Here is a 20,383-nt window from a genome sequence, read left to right as displayed (position 1 = left end):
GAATGATTGATGAATTTGCTCCGACACATGATATCCGTATGCTTGATGCCAAATTTGTTAAACTGTTTAAAGAATAACTGATGATGATTTCGGTGGAATGACTCTAGGTGTTAATGATATAATACCTGCTAATTAATACTGGCTATAAGAAGTTCTATTAGTTATGTTAAGTGGAGATCATGACTTCCTATGGTTAATGACAAAGATGCTTGAATATGAATGTTATATGAATTTGAAATAGGAGCTGCCATTAGTACGGAAGTATTCTGGGTTTTCTGGAATGTACAAGCATACTAGCTTAGGGTACAACCTACCTTTATGTTGCATGTGGAAATTGTTCTATCTGGTTGACTTAGGGAGATTGTGATGATTTCACATGGCCAGACATTAACCCGGTGCGGGCCGCCCCACCCTAATGGGCCGTATAATATTTTAAATGAATACCTATATTTATGTTTATTTTTGGGTTACATACACATATATTAGATTATTTACTTTGGGCCGCACTAGTATGGACAAACAGGATATGTGTAATGTATGAATGTAGGTATTATTGTACATAGGCTTAAATAACAAGTGTTGGTTCATATGTTTGTATGTTAGTTGAGCCGCAAACCCATTAATAGCGGGCCAACAGATCTCGGACTGGGTGTTATGGGCTGCCGAGTTTGATGGGCCTTATATGGTTTCGGTACAAAAGCTAGTTGTAACTAGAAGGTTTAGGGAATGTCATGAATTGCTATGAGATATTGTTTATGTATGCATGATTCTTTGAGTTAGAGTGAACTGCTAACGAGTGGTGTTTTGATGAATGAATTGGTAATGTGGAAAATATATGTGAACTGAATCTGCTTCATAGCTTGTGTGTTAATATGTGCCATGCTTGTTCATACCTACGTAATAGGAATATGTGAATTATGTGTGTAAGTAACTGACTGGCATTGAAACCATACTAGGATTGGATTGATCAAATTGTGAACACATATTTTAATCTTACCGAGCAAACCAAAGGTGAGTTCACTGCTCTTTTCCAAGCATGCATCCCGGGAAGGGATATTGGGTAACGTTCCATGGGGAATGCAGGTTATTGGGATGTTGGTTATTACTCAGTTTCTATCATATAAGACCCCTTACATCTACCGACAGTTGCCGGGAAGGCAACGAGGTTATTAGTTGATAGCGCTATTAGGTTTGGCACCCTCACACCGTCTCAGGGAGGTCGGGCGTGAACTAATTTCCTTAAAGCATGACCAATGTTTTGATAGAGACATTGGGGTTGGGCAAACATATCTTGTAGCCATTTCGGTAATCGAGTTAACAACAACATCAAATCGAATTGTTGAACTGTTTTATACACGTAACTGGTAACTAACTCGGTAACAAAACTTTGAACTCACCAGCGTAGTCTGGCACACTCGTTTGCATGCTTGTAGGTCGTTAGCTGTTACATTGGAACTTGCTGTCTGGAGTTGCTGGAGTCTCATGGGTCGATTGGAGGGATTTGTGTTCTGATTTGTTGATACTTTATGTTGGTTTTAAACTATCTAACTTCGTTTGGTTTTGCTTCCGCTGAATACTTTGGTTTTCTTTTGAACTTGGATGGTGTTTTATTATTAATCAAGAACTTTATTTTAGAAACATGTATGGGTTCTATGTAATTAGTGGCTCATTGCTGGTACGTCACACGCCTATCAGGGACACTCCCTAAGTGGTATTTTGGGGGTGTGACAAATTAAGTGTGTTATATGTACTATATATGTTTATGATTATCTTGTTTACCATCCTATATGTTTAAATTGTATATTATGATTATCTTGTTTACCATCAATTAAGTGTGTTGTTATATGTACTATATGTTGAAATTATAATATATTATGATTATTTTGTAACAATAGCGCCATTTTTTGGTCATTTGCACTCTAAATAAACATTAGATTTAAATCAAGAAATAATTAGGTTACTTCGACATGCGTTATCCTTATAATTTAACATAATAATATTTAAAATATAAAGAGAATATGATGATAGTGTTTACAGATCAACCAAATATTAAGAGAATAATATGATAGTGTTTACGGATCAACCTAAACAGTGCTTTGGCACAATACAAAAAAGTGCGACGTTTTACCCGCACCATCTATTTAGCCACCCGAGTTCTTATAGGTCAAATCAAATTCTACCACAAACAACATTTATAAACGAGCAAAATTCATAGGTAACGGACCGTATACATGCATATGTGACACTAAATTACAAATCAAAATCTATAACACCAACAAATAACTTACACTCACAATTCCAACTACAATTAGCATAAGAAACACGAGTTCCTCGTCCTTGATGTGTCCTTATCTTCAAGGCCTCGCACGAATGACCTTATGGCTAGGTGCTCAGATGCGTATGTCACAAAAGACGCAAATACTAAACCTCCTGCAACCATCAAACCTAACCTGTCGATGCAACAAAATATGAAACCCTCTGGTCAGTCACATGAAAGGCGTAAAGAAGTTGTGGAGTTACATGTTACAACTTAGAAGTAATAAAGCGTGATCAGATCAGAATCAACTTTTGAAAGCGACGTGTGCTTTAGAATGCGTTATTCAAACGTTAAAATTGATAATCAATTCCAAAATGCATGTCTAAACACAAAGTAATTATGAAGTACCTTGCAAACAAAGCTGTAATCCCTAAAATATGAGGCACGGAAGGGGTCGCAATGGCAAAAAACGCCATTCCAAGCCCATAATACCACGTTGCCATATCACATGCCACTTGTCGCTGATGACCTACAAAACAGAACAAGATTGACGTTTTATAGTGAGTCTGCAACTATGCTTTACAGAGGTGGTCGGGTAACAGCCTAACAGGTCAGTCATAACATGTAGTTTTGTATGGGTCAAGATAGGTTGGGTCGGGTCTCGTAAAACATTTTATCCAAAAATTTCTTATAAAATAATGTGGAAATTGGAATCAACTAAATCATATAATTTCGATAAAATATTTAGAAAGTTTTATGCATCACATACAGTTTCAGCATCTTTTAATCCAATCGAAAAATATTTTATCGGTTTGACCCATTAGAGAGAACCCCAAATGATACATTCATAAGTAAATGGGTCAAAACTGACACATCTATCGGAATGTGTTGTATGAAATATAAATAGAGAATAAACCTTTTTCGGAATCATAATCTAAAGGTCCGGTCCGAGAGGATCCACCTTGATTGGCTACCATTTTCCCCCATTTATATATTAAATGTAGATAACCTCCAAAAAGCAGGAAGAACCCCGTAAAAGTCCACTCGTACATCAAGAGCAACCCCGTCCATGGCTTTACTTGCCTAGGTACAACCGAACCGGCAATTGCAAGAGCTACCAATGCAGCTAAGAAACAGAAGAAAATCGAGACCCCGCCGAGAAACGCAGGCACCTTTGCATGTGCACCATTTGAAAACTATATAAAACAAAATGTTAGAAATTTTACCAAGTGTTTGGATGCGCTTTTCGATAAAAGCCTCATACGTTTGGTGTCAAATAAAATGAAATGCAATATCATTTACTACTAGAAAGTAGAAATAAATAGTTAAAAGCTATAAATAACAATGTCTTTAGTTCTAATAACATAATATTCCAAAAACAAAAATAAGGTTGAAATTATTAAATACATCATATGACAACAAAACATAATATGATATAATAATATACTATCAATATAATGTATAACGTGAACATTTGAACAACCTAAAAACCTAGTATTTAACTGTATATGATATTTTAGTTATAGTTATTATATAGTAACGACTAACGAATAAAGATAATAGTCAGTAATATTTTCCTAACACTACTGATTCTTGTGATTTCAAAATGCTATAATCAATCAGATAATCAACTCCAAAACGTAAATCTAAACAACTGACGATATTTGATAAATTTAGCAAACCAAAAAGTTAGGAAGAGAGACGAACCTGTTGACTAGAATTGACGGTAGATGAAGATACTGCAGAGTATGAAAGAGTACCACCTGATTTGATTTTGTAGTATATGTGTCGGGCATGATCACATAGAGAACGTGTCTGAACCAAACATGTTGAATAAGATTTGGACAATGAGGATATAAAGTATTAAAACGCATAGAAAGATTAACAGCTCTAAAAAGACCAACCTGAAGAGAAGAACGGTAGTAACAGAAAAGTAAGGTGAGTAGTGGAAGCAGGAACAGAAATTTGACAATAAATTCATCATGAGGATTTCTGCCGCCTCTAGTTCCTGGAAGAGTTTCCTCTAGTTGATCTCTGATATTCTGTCCATCATCATACATAAAACAATCATAAACTATAATTATCCCAAACATTATCACTAAATGGGAGAAACAGGCCAAAAGTCGATTAAAGTTATTTTTAATGTATAAAACCTCTGTAACCATTTAATCCAAACAATTTATATACTCTTAATCACAAATGTCGGTGATATTCCCTTTTTATAATTTCACAAAGTCTCCCCCTCCTTTTTTACACACCCACAAATCCACCCCCAACTTTGCAAATTAGCACTTTTAGCCCCTACTCCATTTTACAAGTTATACAAACTAACCTCTCCAATTTCTAATATTTCAACTTTACTTCTGTACCATATACAATATACGTTTTTAACCTATTAAGTTTTTTTTGCTAATTTAATTTTTCTTCAATAATTTCCGTTCACTAACTTTTCGCAAAATCTCATTTTCATCCCCTCGAGTTTCTAAATTTGAGCTTACACCTTTTCGTACTTTTACGTCAAAAAAACTACTTTTCCACATGTACATGTTTTATATACGTGTCAAGTCAAATATAAACGTTTCCGTGCTTATTTTATGTACGTTTCTAGTTGTTCCATGTTTCCGCGAACGTTTTGTTCAGAACTGAGTGGGGACAAATATAATATGTTTTTATTCGACAATATAAATTAAAGTTGCTCTATTTTTCGACCCAAAGTTGATACATATTATATATCTATAATAAAACCATGATCCAACCCTGATGCTATTGAGTTAAATTGAATACGTCAAATCATGCGTTTTCATATGTTTAACGCATCACAAAACGCTTGGACTAATCCGTTTGTTGTTTGCAATGTACCCGCGCAGCACCGCGCGCGGGTCTAATTACTAGTTACATTATTGACAGAATAATATAACTTCTGTAAATCTGTAATCATATTTGACAGATTGATAGTTTATTAAAAATATAAAAACATGTGTCAAAAAGCGTTTCGGGTCAACTTAACTACAAAAATACAAATATAAGAAAATACCTGCCACACATCCACAGGTTTCAAAAGCCAGGATGTCCACCAATCCCACGGTTTAAGAGGGCCAAGTGTATAGTGAATAACACGGAGTTCTTTCTCGTCTACCATCCACTGCGTAAAAGACATTTGAATATAATTTATTAAATCTATCCAAGAATCTTTTGGAAACAAAAAACTAGGATAAATTAAACTACTTACCTTGTTAGCAAGCATGTAAAGTCCAACATCGGCATTATAGAGAGTAGAAAGTCTCTCCATCTCTGGAACTGGTTTAGACTTGAGCTCTTCAGGAGAAATATTAGGGTCGAACACACGTGCGCTCTCGAATCCAGCATAATATGTGTTCAGAAAACCCTGGTCACCTAACAAAGCAACAAGAATATGTCAATGAAAAAAGAGGGAAGTTAACAATGAATTTTTGTTTAATAAGATAATATAAAAGGTACTATATTATTGTTCCTGGCAAGTTTAAGGAAAAGAAAACAAATGTTAGCACCCATATCTATTTTTTATTTAAATAGGAATGCTGATTTGCTATTAGATTAGACAGATAATTGTCACAAAGGTTGCATGGTACATATAACAATTGTTAATTGCCAATTATTGTAATCTTCTTTTATTTTATAAATATGTTTTTTCCTTAGATTTTTACATTGTCTACACAATTAAATGTAAACTTTTAGTTACATAATTTATATATTAATCGCCATCTTTTTCTTAAAGGTAATTCTGGACATGCATATTAAGTTAGATATACCTTCCAAAATGAAGATTTAAATAATATCAGGCAAATTGATAAAAATGCAAAAAATTATTGAAAATTCCAAAATGGACGGTGGTGATGGGTGGTGAACGGTGGTGGTGGTGATGGACGGTGGTGGGTGGTGGACGGTGGTGGTGTTTAACAACTTTAACCCTCTACAGACCTTAGAAGATCTTAGAAGTGGCTAGGCCAAGTCTGCACCAAGAAGAGCTCGCGTAGACGTTTTTTAATGAAATGTCTTCGGAAAAACAAACAGTCTGCAGATGGCAATGTCTGTGCATGGTCTGCGCGGCGCAGACAGAAGAGCCTACGCAAATCTTTTTTTAGAAAAACAAACACCTCCTAAGATAACATATGGAAAATGACTAATTTGTAAAATATAAATTGAAGATATATTGGTGTAAATGGTAAGTTTTGTGTTAATTAATTACTACATAATGGAAAGCCGAAATAGTAGCAAATAGAATTTAAAGGAACGACAAGTGAATATGTTAATTGCGATTTCGTCATTTTTGGAAACTTATATTTTCCTTTTTGCCGAAATCATTATTAAAGGGATAACATACCTCCAGTATAAGAATACAAAGTTGTGACTTTGCTGACCATGTCCTTGAAAAGCTCTTCGGATGGTTCGACTACCATAACACCCGAGTTGAGCCTCTCCGAATGCTTTAAGTTGGCACAAAATTTTCCGCATTTGAACAAATCATCAATATTCTTAACCACGATTGTATCCGCATCAAGGTACACCACTGCAGTAATAAACAACATTTCAAAAGCCTTGACAAAAAATTTAAGCTCCATCATAAACAAAACAATCAAGATCATAAACTATGATAACTATGCATTTATGTCACATGATCAACTTATAAGTGTGATCTGTATTCATTTATCTTATATATTTGAAATCTATTTCTGTTAGTCCAATCACATCAGGTGTTATGTGTGATAATAGTTTTAAGAAAATCTTTTTCCTCAACCCATTAAGGATTAATCATTCAGCTTATTGTAAAAAGGTAGTATTACCTTTTTTGTAATCAGTCATGTTGAAAATCTTGAGCTTCGTGTACACACCCCAAAACCTTGTTGGTCGAACTTGATTAGGATTTTGCAATAGACTGATTGGCGTCACAATCCAGCCATCAGCCTGCACAGATGACCCCAAAAAAATTAATTAGCGTGTGGTGATATGAAGAAAAAGAAATGATGCCACAGTTGCAAAAAACACAAAAAACGAAATTTCTACGCATACCATGGAAACATCAAACAGTTGCATACTTCATTTTGACATCATTGCTTAAACCTGATTAGGAGGGTCAGGCGGATTGAGTAAAGAGTCAAAGGGGTAGGCTTTTGTACGGGTCAAAATTGGTTATGTTGAGTTGAGCTGAAGTACCATTTTCTCAATATATTTAAACTTACCAGCATTTTTGTCGAATATGATTAAAAAACTTAATATTTGATTATTAATTTAATCAAAAGTTTATATGCATTAAAAGCACAAATTGGACACCTTTCGACCCAATTTCTTGTTAACTTATTTCTTTGATTTTCCCTTTTGAATTAATAAGAGTCGAAATAAAACCCAAATCAGCAGTGAATGCCTTAATGGCTCAAAACTACCACTTCTAGCTTTATCATGATCATGTAACATAAAAATGAATATCATGCATTATGGTTATATGTCTTGTTGTCTGTCACGTTATTTTAGTTTTAAGGATAAGCCGGGAAGGGATTCATGGCTGGAAAAGATGTTAAAGGTACTTTTCAGTAATGAACTCACTAGTCATATCAACATGTTTTGTTTTGTAATGTTTCCACAATTCCACATAAACATCTGTAATCACCTAACTCTATACATACTTGGGGGTTGTTTGGCAACTTCTGAATGGTTAAGTGTTGAATCAGTAAGAGGTCTGAACCATTAAGTGCTGAACTAGTAAGAGGTCTGAACCATTGAGAGCCAATATAATGCTTAAGTTCAGAGGCAAATGTCTGACGAATTCAGATTAGATGTCTTAACCATTCAGAGGCAAATGTCTGAACCATTCAGACATCTGCTCGCGAAACAAACAATCTGAACCATTAAGTGCTGAACCAGTAAGAGGTCTGAACCATTTAGAGCCTCATTAAGAGCTAAACAAACAGCCCCTTAGAATTTGAGCAGCATGAACACAAAATCTCTGAACTAAATGAGCTTATGAGCCTGCACATATCATGTTCTACAATCCAAACAATAAGTTCATTACCTTTTACCCATTTCATTTTCTTAGAAAGTTATATATCATAAACTACCCACCTTTCACTTCTTTTCCTTTTAACTTATAAACATAGTTGTCAAATGCACAAAGCGCACTCAAGGCACAAAGGGTGAGCCTTGGGGCTCAGTGCAAGGCTCTCAAAAAGCAAGGGCTTTTCTCGGCGAAGCGTATAGGATAAAAATACAATCTTTAAAGGTTTCTGACATGTTTTAGGCTTCTTTAAGGCTAGTTTAGGTTGTTTGGTTGATTCAAGGCTTGTTTAGGGTTTGATATAATCGTTCGAGGACCGAAGCGAAGCGCTAGGCTCAAGATTGAATAACATTTCTTCTAGAATTCAGATCATAAACTCTAATGATTTCACATTCACACAATGAATTATTAATAACAACTAACAAACCAATATAAAATTAACACATATATATCTAATACATCAACATGATCCTACCATTTAAACACATAAAACAATTTAATTTCGTTCTAAAATCAAATAAGAAATATGACATGGATAACAAGTTTAAGATAATAAACCTTGAGGAGCTTCTTAGCATAGGTTGAAACACCATCCGAAACCAAAACGACCATATCTCTAGCCGTTTTGGTATCCCGAATAGACTTTCCGAGAACACGAACTCCAAGCAGGAACTCATCACCATATAAGAGAGTTACATACGCTTCTCTAGACGACGATCCAGAAGCAGGAGCAGCTTGTACATACTGATTAATAACAGCTAATAACAGAATCAATCCAAACCCTAGTTTCCACACCAGGCTCAATTTCATCTTTTCGGGATATAATACAGGAGATATTTCAATAGATCGGAAGCAGATGATCAGAATCTAGCAATCGTAATCATGAGAAGGAAGGGATATGTTGTAAAGGGTTGGTTTATGATAAGATTTAGAGCAAAAATGAGGGGTTTGAAAAGGGTTTGAGTATCTTCGTTGTGGATATTTCCACTGGCCTGCGACTGGGAGAAGCGTCAAAAGTGGCAACTCCGTTGTTTACTCGGATATTCGTTTTCCAGGTAGATCACGATCCGATCTGGGGCTTTCACGAGCCGGTATGATTATTATTGTTATTATACATAGGTCTATGGTATGTTATTATTATATATTGTGTGTATATAATGTGTGTATATATATATAAGTGAAACAGTACTAACTTTAACGTTATTTTACTAATCTCATAAAAATAACGTTAAAAGTGGCGGATGGTTAATCATGCATCATGTGGTGACGTTGATAGCTGAAAGACACGGGGTACATGCACCTATCAGTTTTTTTGTCCCGATTGTTTGAGTGTTATGTGTCTTAGGTCCAAGGCTTGATACAAAACTACAATCGAGTTAGGGGTCTCACTGGAGACAGTCTCTCTATTCCTACGGAGTAGAGGTAAGGCTGTCTACATCTTACCCTCCTTAGACCCTACCTTAGCTTTGCTATTGGTGAGATTTACTGAGTTTGATGAATTGATGATGATGATGATAGAGAGAGAGATAGATAGATAAATAGAGATAGAGATAGAGAGATAGACAGACATACAGACAGAAACTACACATGGTTCCTGTCCATAACATTTTTTAAAAGCCGATAATAACCAATTATATGACTCAACAGTCTTTGATGCTCACAGAGCATCACCAAATGTAACGTTCCTGTGATGATTATCTATGCCGGTGAAAGGGCAAATACCATATCATATCTGAAAATGACCAACAATAATAGTGAACATCACGGCATAATATAATACAAATAGTCAGTGATATAAAAACATAAAAACACCTACTTATTTGAAAAAACATGGAATCGAATGAGATAACATCCCCAAATCTATTATATATAATAAATGTGTTAAATTTTGCTGATGTGGCAGCTTGTGATGCTTTCTCACATTTGCTTTGGGCGGGAAAAGGTGGATTATTATTTTGGGTTATGCGGGATCCGAGATACCCATATTATGACCCGATTATAAAGACCTGTAAAAGACGCTTCTTTTCTATTCCCTATCACACAAACCCTAAAAACCTACTGACATCTCTTTGATCTCTTTGATCTTCCAATCATCTTTTGATTCTTCTCCTTTACACAATCGCAACTCAAACCCTAACTCAAACCCCGTTTTTTCTTTTATTTTTCCTTTAGATTGTGATTGTGTGTTTGATTTGAGTATTAACGTTTGCCTCTTAATGTTAACTGTTAATTTTTCAGATTGGATTTGCTGAAGGTCTTTTTCTTCATCGTGTCCTGTTGGTAAACATTAAGCCTGGTATGTAGGCTTCGTTTTATTGGGTGGTGGTGGTTCTACTGTTTTTTTTTTTTTTAAATTTTGATTCACAGATCTTCTTATTGCAGGAATCAACTTGATCTTACAGGTATGGTTTTCTTTTTCATTTAATCTTCATCGAATCGTATTTAAGTATAACGACTTATTAGGATTATTTTTTGTTTTGTTTTGTTATTAGTTGTTTTAATAAAATCCATAAACATATGGATTTATGTTTTATACTTTTAATCTTCTGTTTTTTTACTATCGTTGATTATAATCACAAATATGTATCTATAGATCTGATGTTTTTACTAATTTTGACCATTGAAATTCCAAAAAATCTAATCTTGATGTTTGGACCATCAATTAGATGGTGATTTTGAAGTTGTTGATCAGTCGGATAGTGATGTTTCTATCGATAGGATGTTCGATGAAGATGATGAGCAAGATACGGATGCACAGAGTATCATAAAGTTTTTGACAAACGTTTTGTAAGTTGATCGTCATTATTATTTAAATAGATATAATAAAATTTAAGTATTGGGTTATGGGATTTTTTTTTTTTTGTGTATGTTATTATTAAAGGAATTGTAGCAAATAATGCTAAAACAAATTTGGGGCATCATTCGGTTTGGTGGTGTTTGTGTATAATGAATATTATATGTCATTGAGTTGTTACTGAAGCTTGTAGTTTCTGATATGTTTATTCAGTCTGGGAAGACCCTTAGCGAAAAGAGATACGATTAACTCGAAGGTAGTTTATACACTTCATCATTTCCATTAACTTTTCTTTATCTATGTGTACATATCATTGGAAGTGGCAAGATGGGCGCTCTAGAATGGGTTTGGATTAAAACTTGGTTGATTTGCATATGTGTCACTTTTTTAAATATTTTTTATGATTAACAAACTCATTATATTCATTTAAAAATTTTATGTGAATACTCAATTATAATCAAAGTCTTTGAATACAATGTTGTAGGTTTTTCTATGCGTTACAAATAGAATATGAATGACTTTTAATCACTGTGACCCACTCGACCCGTTTAAGCTTTCCCTTTTACCTATTATTTTATTGACCCGTTTGAGCTTTCCCTTTTAGCTACTTTTTTACTTGACCCAATTGACCGTTCTCTTTTAGCTACTTTTTTATTTGACCCGTTTGATCAGTTTGAGGTAAAAGCCAACCCAAATCGACCTATTCATAAGCTAATGGGTCAAAACTTACCTCTGCATACCATGATCTCCTAACTCCCTTATATCTATACAATAGATCACACTTTTTCCCGCATACTGTGTATATCACAATTTCCTCGACTTTAAAGAAGTTTAAACGAACTGAGCTAACAATATTTGTTTTGTGTGAATCAGGTTATTAAAGAAGTTGTTTCTACACTGGGCCGACCTTTGGCAGACGTATTTTTGCACTAACAGAAGGTTATGGTGAATTCACAGTCACTACAAAAGCCAAAAAAAAAAACAAGTTCTATTATGTTAAACAAGTTTTGAATTGTTTAATATATGTTTTCAGGTATATTTTCTCTCTATCTTATTGTATCTATAACTGGTAGTGGTGGAAAACTGGGCGGGTCAGGCTGCGGGCAGGTTGGGTAATAGGTGAGTAATGGGTCACACACCATGGTCAACTTTCCAATATCTTCATTTCCTTATATCAACAATTTTGAGTTTTTATTATTTTTCTATGCTTTTAATCTCAGTTTTTTTTTCTTTTTTTAACCTCATTAACTTAGCAACTCTTCGTTTTGGACCTCTTCCTAGGGTTTAAGGGGGAAGGATATGGGGTTTCCTAGGATGAGGTGCGTATATACAAACTTACTAATTTTGTTGAATTTATGCCCGTTTTGTAATCTCTTACTGGGTTATTGCTACAGTGATGATAATGTTATAGTGGCCTCTGATGTGTCGGTAGAAGGGAGTAATTGCGGCTGGTCCGTTGTTTGAGCCCTGTTTCATATTGGTATAGACAACACGATTATATAACCTGTTAAAACATGATAACTTACAGTGGCGAACCTTGACAATGAAGATGGGGGTAAAAAACGTATATATCCAAAAATTTCTATAGAACCAGGGGGTCGAAAACGTATATACCTAAAAATTTCTATATGAAAACTACATATATAACACTTCAACATTTTAAGTCCTCGCAATCCACGATGTTGAAGATCATTAAATCGCAACTAATCCATTGAATAAGCATAATTAATTTGAATCGTCCATCAATAAACAAAATCCCTTTATATACGCATTTGAAATTTGATTAGATGTTCTCAAATAATATGATGTACCAGGTTCTTAGGCATTATGTGTAAACAAACCATGGTCAACTTTCAAATTGGATGTGTTTCTTTTTTAACTATCTTATTATTTAACATTTTAACCCATTTGATTGCATCACGATTTCCTTCAACTTTTGAAATAGTGATTTAAATCAACAGGTTATTGGAAGATCTCTTGATGGGCTTTCAACTGAATCCGGTTTTGATCTTCAAAAAAGTTTTGGAACCTGGCACTTAAGGAATAGAATGAAAATAATGAATGCGTTGATTTTTTCAAAAAGTGACCCATTTGGAAACCATTGTAAATTATAGTTGATATAATAATACTAACTTACATGTAATTTTAGTTTTAAATATTTTATTTACCATTGTGGTAGGTTGTGTTTATGTGAAGCATGAAACAAAAGTGTATGGGGGCTTCAGGTATGCTTTTTTTTTTTTACTTTATGGTAGGTATATGTTTGACTATAATCTAAAATCACAACTAATTTGACCATCATATGATATGCATGATACTATTTTGCTTGGCAAAGAGTATTTGCATGAGACTTTTCATATAAAAGAAGGCGAGTTTTTGACTTTTGATGTGTTATGTTCGCTCTTCTATTCATTTTTTGAGTTGCAAAGATAATTTATGATTTCTTCATTTAAATTCTAAACTGGGGGCATTTAGGCTTATTTAACAGTTGGCGCTCCTAATTATATTGCTCCAATGGTTACGATTTAGAAGTTATTCATAGGGAAGGTTACGATTTATATAACCCTCTATGTTTCTATTAGTCATGTTTCATATTATCATTAAATCATATTAATGATAATATTTATTTTTGCCATGATATACAGGTTCCAAGTTAAAAAAAAAATTTGCAATCGCATGACCATTGTGCTATTTGGTGTTGCGGGTACTGCGATATCCTTCACCATCATTTAATTCGGTATGTTGAAAGTTTATCATATACGTTTTTTCGTTTGCTTTTGCTGTATATCCTATGGTGTTCTGGTTTATGCGTTGAATCCGATATTAGATGTAGAATGTGACAACCCTCAAAATTTCCATGTATTCCGTACAATTTATTAATAATAATTAAAGTGCTTGATGAATGTGCTGAATCATTTAACTGCTCTCTGAATACTGTGTTATACTTAAATGTGCGTGTTAACATACTAATAGTATACAGAAAAGTTAATAAATAGTCCTGAATATTTTCCTATGTGTTAGGAATTAATTGTATTACAAAAATATATATATTAGACACTTTACAGAATAATTAAACAATTTAACGGAACAGTATCCGACCGAACAACCGGACATTACGCGGGACACTAAATTTTTGTCAAACCCATTGTTTAATTATTTTTGGCTAGTCATGATCCCCGTTTACCATAACACCCGTTAAATATCAAGTAACTAGTATATGTAAATTTATACTTGACAATAAACTAACCTTTGCATTTAGTTACAAAAACTTACATCAAGACCCCCCCCCCCCCCCCCGTGTGCAACCGTCCCCAAGAGGACCCACCATCATCATCACCATATCCCCATGAAATATTCCCTTTTTATATGATTGGGTCTTGCACTTGCCAAGAAATTTGAAATGATTATAAGTAGTGTCTTGAGATCACCATATCACTTCCATATCTTCACAAAGATTACTCTCTCTCTTCACACACACTCTCTCTCTCTCTTTCGGCTCCACCCACAACCGCCCCCATCACCACCACATAACCACCATCATCTTCATCCTTTATTCAAGTCCCATTCAAGTGTAGAAGGTGGATACAAGAGACTTGCAACTTGTGGAGCTTCAAGGAGCTTTCTTTCTTGCTTGTTCATCACCATTTCTTTATCATCTTCACTAGATTCTACCCTAGCCTTGTGCTAGTAGACGTGATTGACCGACCTTGACTGTTAGCTATCTTTGAGAATCTAACCGAGCAAACCAATGTGAGTTCACACACTTTCTAAGGCATGGGATTCCCGGTGGTTTGGGAATGGGTTAAAGAATTTAAAACTGAATCTACATATCCTCCTTGGGTAGGATATGTACGACCATCCTCCTTGGGTAGGATGCCAATATTATTCCTGCGTATTCTCCTTGGGTAGAACTACGTACGTTCGTCCTCCTTGGGTAGGACAACAACCTTAAAACTTACTAGACAAAACTCTATCATAAGTCCCTCATTTTATATCGACTTAATCGCCGAGGACAATGGCGAGCGGGTCATTAGTTATTAGCGCTATTAGGTTTAACAAACCTCACACCGTGCCAGTCGGACGGGCGTGTACTAATGGACTATGGCAAACCGTCAGTGCTGATAGACACTGATGTAGGGCACAACTTACTTGCGTAGTAGTCGATATGGTACAGTCTAGTGGTTCACATGGGGAAGCCCCCACTAACCATGAATATGGTTTGGGTAATAAGGAATGAACTGGTTAAACATACTTTCAACTACGGGGTAACCCCCACGGCAATTACGCCAACGAAAGACAAACCGCGTTTTCAGAAACAACTTAAAACTAATCAACCAACCGTGAACTCACTCAACTTTGTTGTTGACTCGTTGTTACATGCCTTACAGGTCGCTAGATGCTTGGAGCTTGCACGAGGAAGGAGTCGTTGTGGTGTACGGACTGTCATGTTCCGTAATAAACACTTAATCCTTATGAACTTATTAAATCTACGTTTTGGATTTTAAACTTATGGACTATGAACTTATATTTTGGGTTTTGCTTTTAATACTTCCGCTGTTTAATTCGAACTTAGTTAACTAGCTTTGGTCACCAATTGTATTGTGGTTGGTTTCATTTACTTAATCACGTTGTTCAATATGATTGGTGGCTCGATCCTGGTCACGTCACGCCTCCAAACGGTGGTACTCCGCATGGTGGATTTTGGGGGTGTGACAGGTTAAATTTATTTGTTAGTTCATACTTACATAATTGTAAAACATAACCCATGTGGTAAGGACACTGATTAACTTATTTTGCCATTAAAAAAGCAACTAATGCAATCGTCAAATTTTGAGCTTTATGTTATTTCATTCTAGGTGCCAAGCTTTATGGTAGGTTAGAGACGCAACGGTTGCTGATGTAAGTGTCGTCCTCTCTCTCAGTGGTGAAGGTATGATAGTTCTGCTCTGATCATTGTGGTTGATTCTATCGTGTTTACTAATTAACAAACTATATTTTTATATAAAAAGTGAAGTGGATAATTATTTTTATAAGATGTCGTTGTTGTAGTTCCGGTTCAAACTACATGTTAAATCGTTGGTCTAGAGCTATAAATAGTCGATTTTAATATATTAACATGGCTCTTATACTTGCTATCCAATCTGCATCTATCAGGTTGGCTTGTGAAAACACCATCTCCCATTTGCACCCATCAGGTTGGCTTATGATTGGTGGCCCACATGGTGATGCAAGTCTAACCACTTTATTCATTGCGATTTGGGAGGAAGGCTTCAAATTCCTACACACGAATTACAATCTTTCACCTCTTGATTCTTTTCAAGGTATCTTTTATGTCTAATTGCTTATTTCATCTTCCATAGTTTTATATTGCTTATTTGATCTTCTATCGTTCATGTTATAATTTACTTTGAGTAATACCTAATTTTTGTTGAGTTTGTTGTAGATTTGACTACTGTTGACTTCAATTTGTGATTAGTTGTTGCGAAGTTTATGATGATTAGTGAAGTTCTATGGATATTGAGTGAGATTTGTGTTCATTTGATGAATTTGATGATTATTTACTTCAGTTCTACATCTAGAGATTGAGTGCACGAAAAACCCGAAATTCCATTCGGTTTCTGTGGTGGCAATCTGAAGATTTCAAATCCGTTTCTCAATTGCCATTTCTTTCATTCAACATTTTGAACAATTTTGATGGATTCTTTTATATGGTTCAGGTATAATTCGAATCACCCCTGATGTTATATGATTATGTTTGCTTTTTTCTCTTCATGTAATGTTATGATTTCAATTAATATTTAAGTAAAATAAAGTGACCTATTGAGTTCTTTTGCTAGATTTGATTTCCCTTTTCACGGCTAAGGAAAGAATATTGTTAACCAAATGTGAGACAGGATAAATAATTTGAAGTTTAAAACTAAACAAGTGTTCCAACTTTACTTTTCTACTGGAAGTAGGTTTTTTTGTGTTATATCTCTGCATTTGTAAACTAGATTTTACAGCCTTATTGCATTACACTGTTACGTGTTATATTTCATTTTACTTTTATAAATTAGGTTATTAATCTATATGTTATACACAGTAATACATTTATATGTTTTATTTGTTCATATAATGCTTTATATTCCTTTTGAAATGCTACTCTTTGAGATTTTGACCAACCTAAATGCTATATCAAGTCATCAATTCAAATGTGTATCCAGAGAAAGGCGAGACGGGCTATCATCCTTTCATCTTGGTCTGGATCATTCTACATAAGTAGAAAAATATCTGGTAATATTTTGAAAATTATATGGTAAATGTTACCATTGATAAATTCCATTGTTTGCATATATTATTATATACGATTCACATTGAATCATTGTATAAATATCCTCACAAATTTTATAAAAAAACCCTTGTAATAAAATTAATAAAATATTAATATCCTTAAAATAGAGCGACCCGTGGGTACCACGGGTTATAACCTAGTTGCATATAATTATGCTTCATTTCTTCATCAGCCCAGAACAGACCACGAAGCTCACCTTTCTCATCATTCAGATACTCGCATGAAAAATCAGGTAAATAACATTTCTTGTCCATCAAACGAGAAACAAGCATTCAGCATCGTGTTTACCGATATAAGCATTAATATCTTTTGTCACACCCTGACTTTTGCGGAAGCGTGATTATTGGTGTGACTTTTTAATACCATTGCATATGATCATAACAACACTATATGATAAAACCAGTAGATGTACATCCATTAATTTAAGTTTAAAAGTACTACAACGTAATTGTCTGAAATGACGAGACCAAATTCAAGTTACCAACCATGACATGTTTTAAGGAGTTCAAAAAAGACTCAACAAAAGATTTTAAAACAACCCCGAGTTTAGGACCACGTATCTCGTCCAGGATTAAGATACGCCTCCTAAGCCCTAATGACTTGGATGACATCTTTATTCACAACGCAGCTTAAAAACTCCAACGCCCGCCAGATCCATTTACTAATTCCCTGAAATACATGTAGTTTGAAAAATCAACAAAAGTTGAGCGAGTTCATGTGTAAGTGAGTATGTATAAACTTTTGTAAAAATGTCAGTATGTATGAAAATCCCTGGTATGTAGCAATTAAGGAAAAAGAGACCACTATTGGGTTGCAAAGCCAATGATAAGTGTGAAGTGATGAAGGAAGACTCAAACCTAGCGGATTTGTGCGTCGGGCACTTAGTCATCTCATGGTCCACTCAGCGGACTCAGGAGTGGGGCTCGCTACACCCAAATAGATCTATCACTAATGTCCCTCGGTCCTACAACGAGGATTAACGGCCTTAAGTGTCATGCCCACCACTCACATGTTCGCGTAATAAAAACCCTCCTTAAGCTAACCGTACCATGTAAATAAATGTCTGTAATGCATGTAAATGTCTGTAACATGTATTTCACCCCCGAGGTGTAAAACTGAAAATAGTTAAGAGAAAAGGGGGACATGAACTCACAGTATTGTGTCTTCGATACTTGTAACCCAAATCTCTTCAGCATACACGACTCCCTACAATGTACTATGGTCTATTAGACGAACGGGCCATGCCTTGCCTTTGTATTTACGTTTTTGAGTTACGTTTCTGGTATTATTCCAAGTTATAATAATTATATTTAGCTTCGGAATAATTGTTAATACAATATTTCTGTATTAATACTTCTCAAGTATTTTAGCTTCGTGCTTCCTTCCCAAAGATGGGATATCGGAAATATATTTTTAAGTCTTTATTATAGAACATATATTTATCCACTTTTATGTATAAACCAATTTCCGATATTTTGTATTTGGTGATAATATTATGACGAGTTTTATCTTTGAAAACGAAATCTTAAATATACTAGTAAACACTCATCTTGAAAATATTTACTAAGTGTTAGGATTTTCGGAAAATTTAGCCATAGTCTCCTTTGTAAATGGAGGTGTCCATGCTTAATAGCATATCATTTTCTTTTACATATATCCCGTAGATCGTTCTCACATAACCAATTCCGACATTTAGACATGCAAAGCATTACTTCAGTTGTTTCAGCTTTATTAATCAAAACTGGACTGTTTTCGAGCAATTTAATAAAATAGTTAACTTGTTCCAAAAATTCCCAAATTTTTACAGAATGACGCATACGATCCAAATTTTATTGTGTAAAAATATCAGGGTCCAGTTCGTTACCAATATTTTATAGAAATTTATTTACCCGACTGCAATCAGATTTGTTACTTTCTGATTGCAGTTTACGGAATAATTCACTAAAAATTAACCGTAAGTCCGATTGACGAAATTCCAGTTGGAGGATCATCGTGACAACGGTGAACATCTACTGTAAAAATTCCATGAGTTGATTCTACTCAGGTTTCAAGTTATGCCTCCGAATACAACACACTTTTTCTGCAGGAAAAACACAGCTTAAGCTGCTGTCCAAAAACAGTCCTTTAAAAATAGTAAACGACCTCAAAAAATTACGATTCCAGTGCCATTTGCTCGGTTATTCCAAAATGCATATTTTAGACTTCAGAAAATCGGTTTTTCGATTTAAAAAGGTCCAGTTACAGCCTGTTGAAGTTGGCTGGAAATACCAATCAGCATGCTGTTTACAATGTAGAAGTTACTAAAAACGCATCAACAAGGGTCCTACCCATGGTTTATCGATGATTTAATGATCATACTTCGTGCATGCTTTAACCAACCCTAAACCAACCTGATTTCAACTTCATACAAACTTTTTATGTAGAGTTCCATGTTCATCTTTTAGGGTTCTATTTCTTGTGATTTAAACAAATAACATTGTACATCACATTTTAACTAAGAATAAGATGGAACAAGGTGTAGAGACTTACTACTAGCACAAGGCTATGGTAGAAATCTAGTGAAGATGATGGTGAGAAAAGATTTTGATAAGATTAGAACAAAGCTCCCTTGAAGTTCCTTCAACTTGCTACCTTCATGAACCACCTTCAATGCTTGAATGGAGCTTGAGTATGATGAAGATGAAGGTGATTAAGTGGTGGTGATGGTGAAATCAGCTAGGGGGAGCCGAATGGGAGAGAGAGAGAGGGTGAGTTTGAGTGTGGTTTTAATGTTATAATCAGCATTTCTTGGAAATCATGAGCCTTCTAGCCTATTGTGATTATTACCTAGATTCTTGGCCAATCAAATGAAGATTACACTAAATAAAATCTCAACAAAATATATTAGTAATGATTTGGCTGAAAATTCGGTTGGGGGGGGGTAATTTGTAAAATTTTGGTAATTAGTGGGTAATTAATTAGAAGGTTAAGGGTATT

At 34.8% G+C, this 20,383-nt stretch overlaps 1 protein-coding gene and 3 long non-coding RNA genes across 4 annotated transcripts; 3 read left to right on the top strand and 1 right to left on the bottom strand.

Annotated features, from left to right (window-relative positions):
- Positions 1-2,160: 2,160 nt before the first annotated feature.
- On the bottom strand, positions 2,161-9,393 carry LOC110872958 (inositol phosphorylceramide glucuronosyltransferase 1). The gene is made up of 10 exons (XM_022121860.2): positions 8,841-9,393; positions 7,078-7,198; positions 6,618-6,803; positions 5,487-5,650; positions 5,292-5,399; positions 4,162-4,299; positions 3,965-4,072; positions 3,174-3,453; positions 2,666-2,786; positions 2,161-2,450 (listed from the first exon to the last, which is right to left on the bottom strand). Exons 1-10 carry the CDS (start codon positions 9,090-9,092, stop codon positions 2,309-2,311), a joined length of 1,620 nt encoding a protein of 539 aa, XP_021977552.1. The 5' UTR covers positions 9,093-9,393; the 3' UTR covers positions 2,161-2,308.
- A 1,124-nt stretch (positions 9,394-10,517) lies between these two features.
- LOC110871156 lies at positions 10,518-12,206 on the top strand. Its single transcript, XR_004865393.1, has 4 exons — positions 10,518-10,578; positions 10,665-11,069; positions 11,290-11,332; positions 11,950-12,206. It is a non-coding gene; the product is annotated as an uncharacterized LOC110871156 (long non-coding RNA).
- Positions 12,207-12,228: 22 nt separating this feature from the next.
- On the top strand, positions 12,229-13,979 carry LOC110871155. Its single transcript, XR_002553517.2, has 2 exons — positions 12,229-13,623; positions 13,722-13,979. It is a non-coding gene; the product is annotated as an uncharacterized LOC110871155 (long non-coding RNA).
- Positions 13,980-15,792: 1,813 nt separating this feature from the next.
- On the top strand, positions 15,793-17,079 carry LOC110871154. The gene is made up of 3 exons (XR_002553516.2): positions 15,793-16,006; positions 16,231-16,397; positions 16,520-17,079. It is a non-coding gene; the product is annotated as an uncharacterized LOC110871154 (long non-coding RNA).
- The last annotated feature ends 3,304 nt before the right edge of the window (positions 17,080-20,383 follow it).

The sequence above is a fragment of the Helianthus annuus genome, chromosome 8 (assembly GCF_002127325.2).
Source record: "Helianthus annuus cultivar XRQ/B chromosome 8, HanXRQr2.0-SUNRISE, whole genome shotgun sequence".
Lineage (NCBI taxonomy): Eukaryota > Viridiplantae > Streptophyta > Magnoliopsida > Asterales > Asteraceae > Helianthus > Helianthus annuus.
The sequence above is the reverse complement of the archived record's forward strand: the minus strand, read 5'-3'. Positions and strand labels throughout refer to the sequence as shown.

Coding starts and splice junctions, on each gene's coding strand:
- LOC110872958 (XM_022121860.2), bottom strand. CDS start 9,092: ATGAAATTGAGCCTGGTGTGGAAACTAGGGTTTGGATTGATTCTGTTA. Junction 5,651..6,617: donor TTTGTATTCTTATACTGGAG/GTATGTTATCCC, acceptor TTGCTTTGTTAG/GTGACCAGGGTTTTCTGAAC. Junction 3,454..3,964: donor CCGTCAATTCTAGTCAACAG/GTTCGTCTCTCT, acceptor TGTTTTATATAG/TTTTCAAATGGTGCACATGC.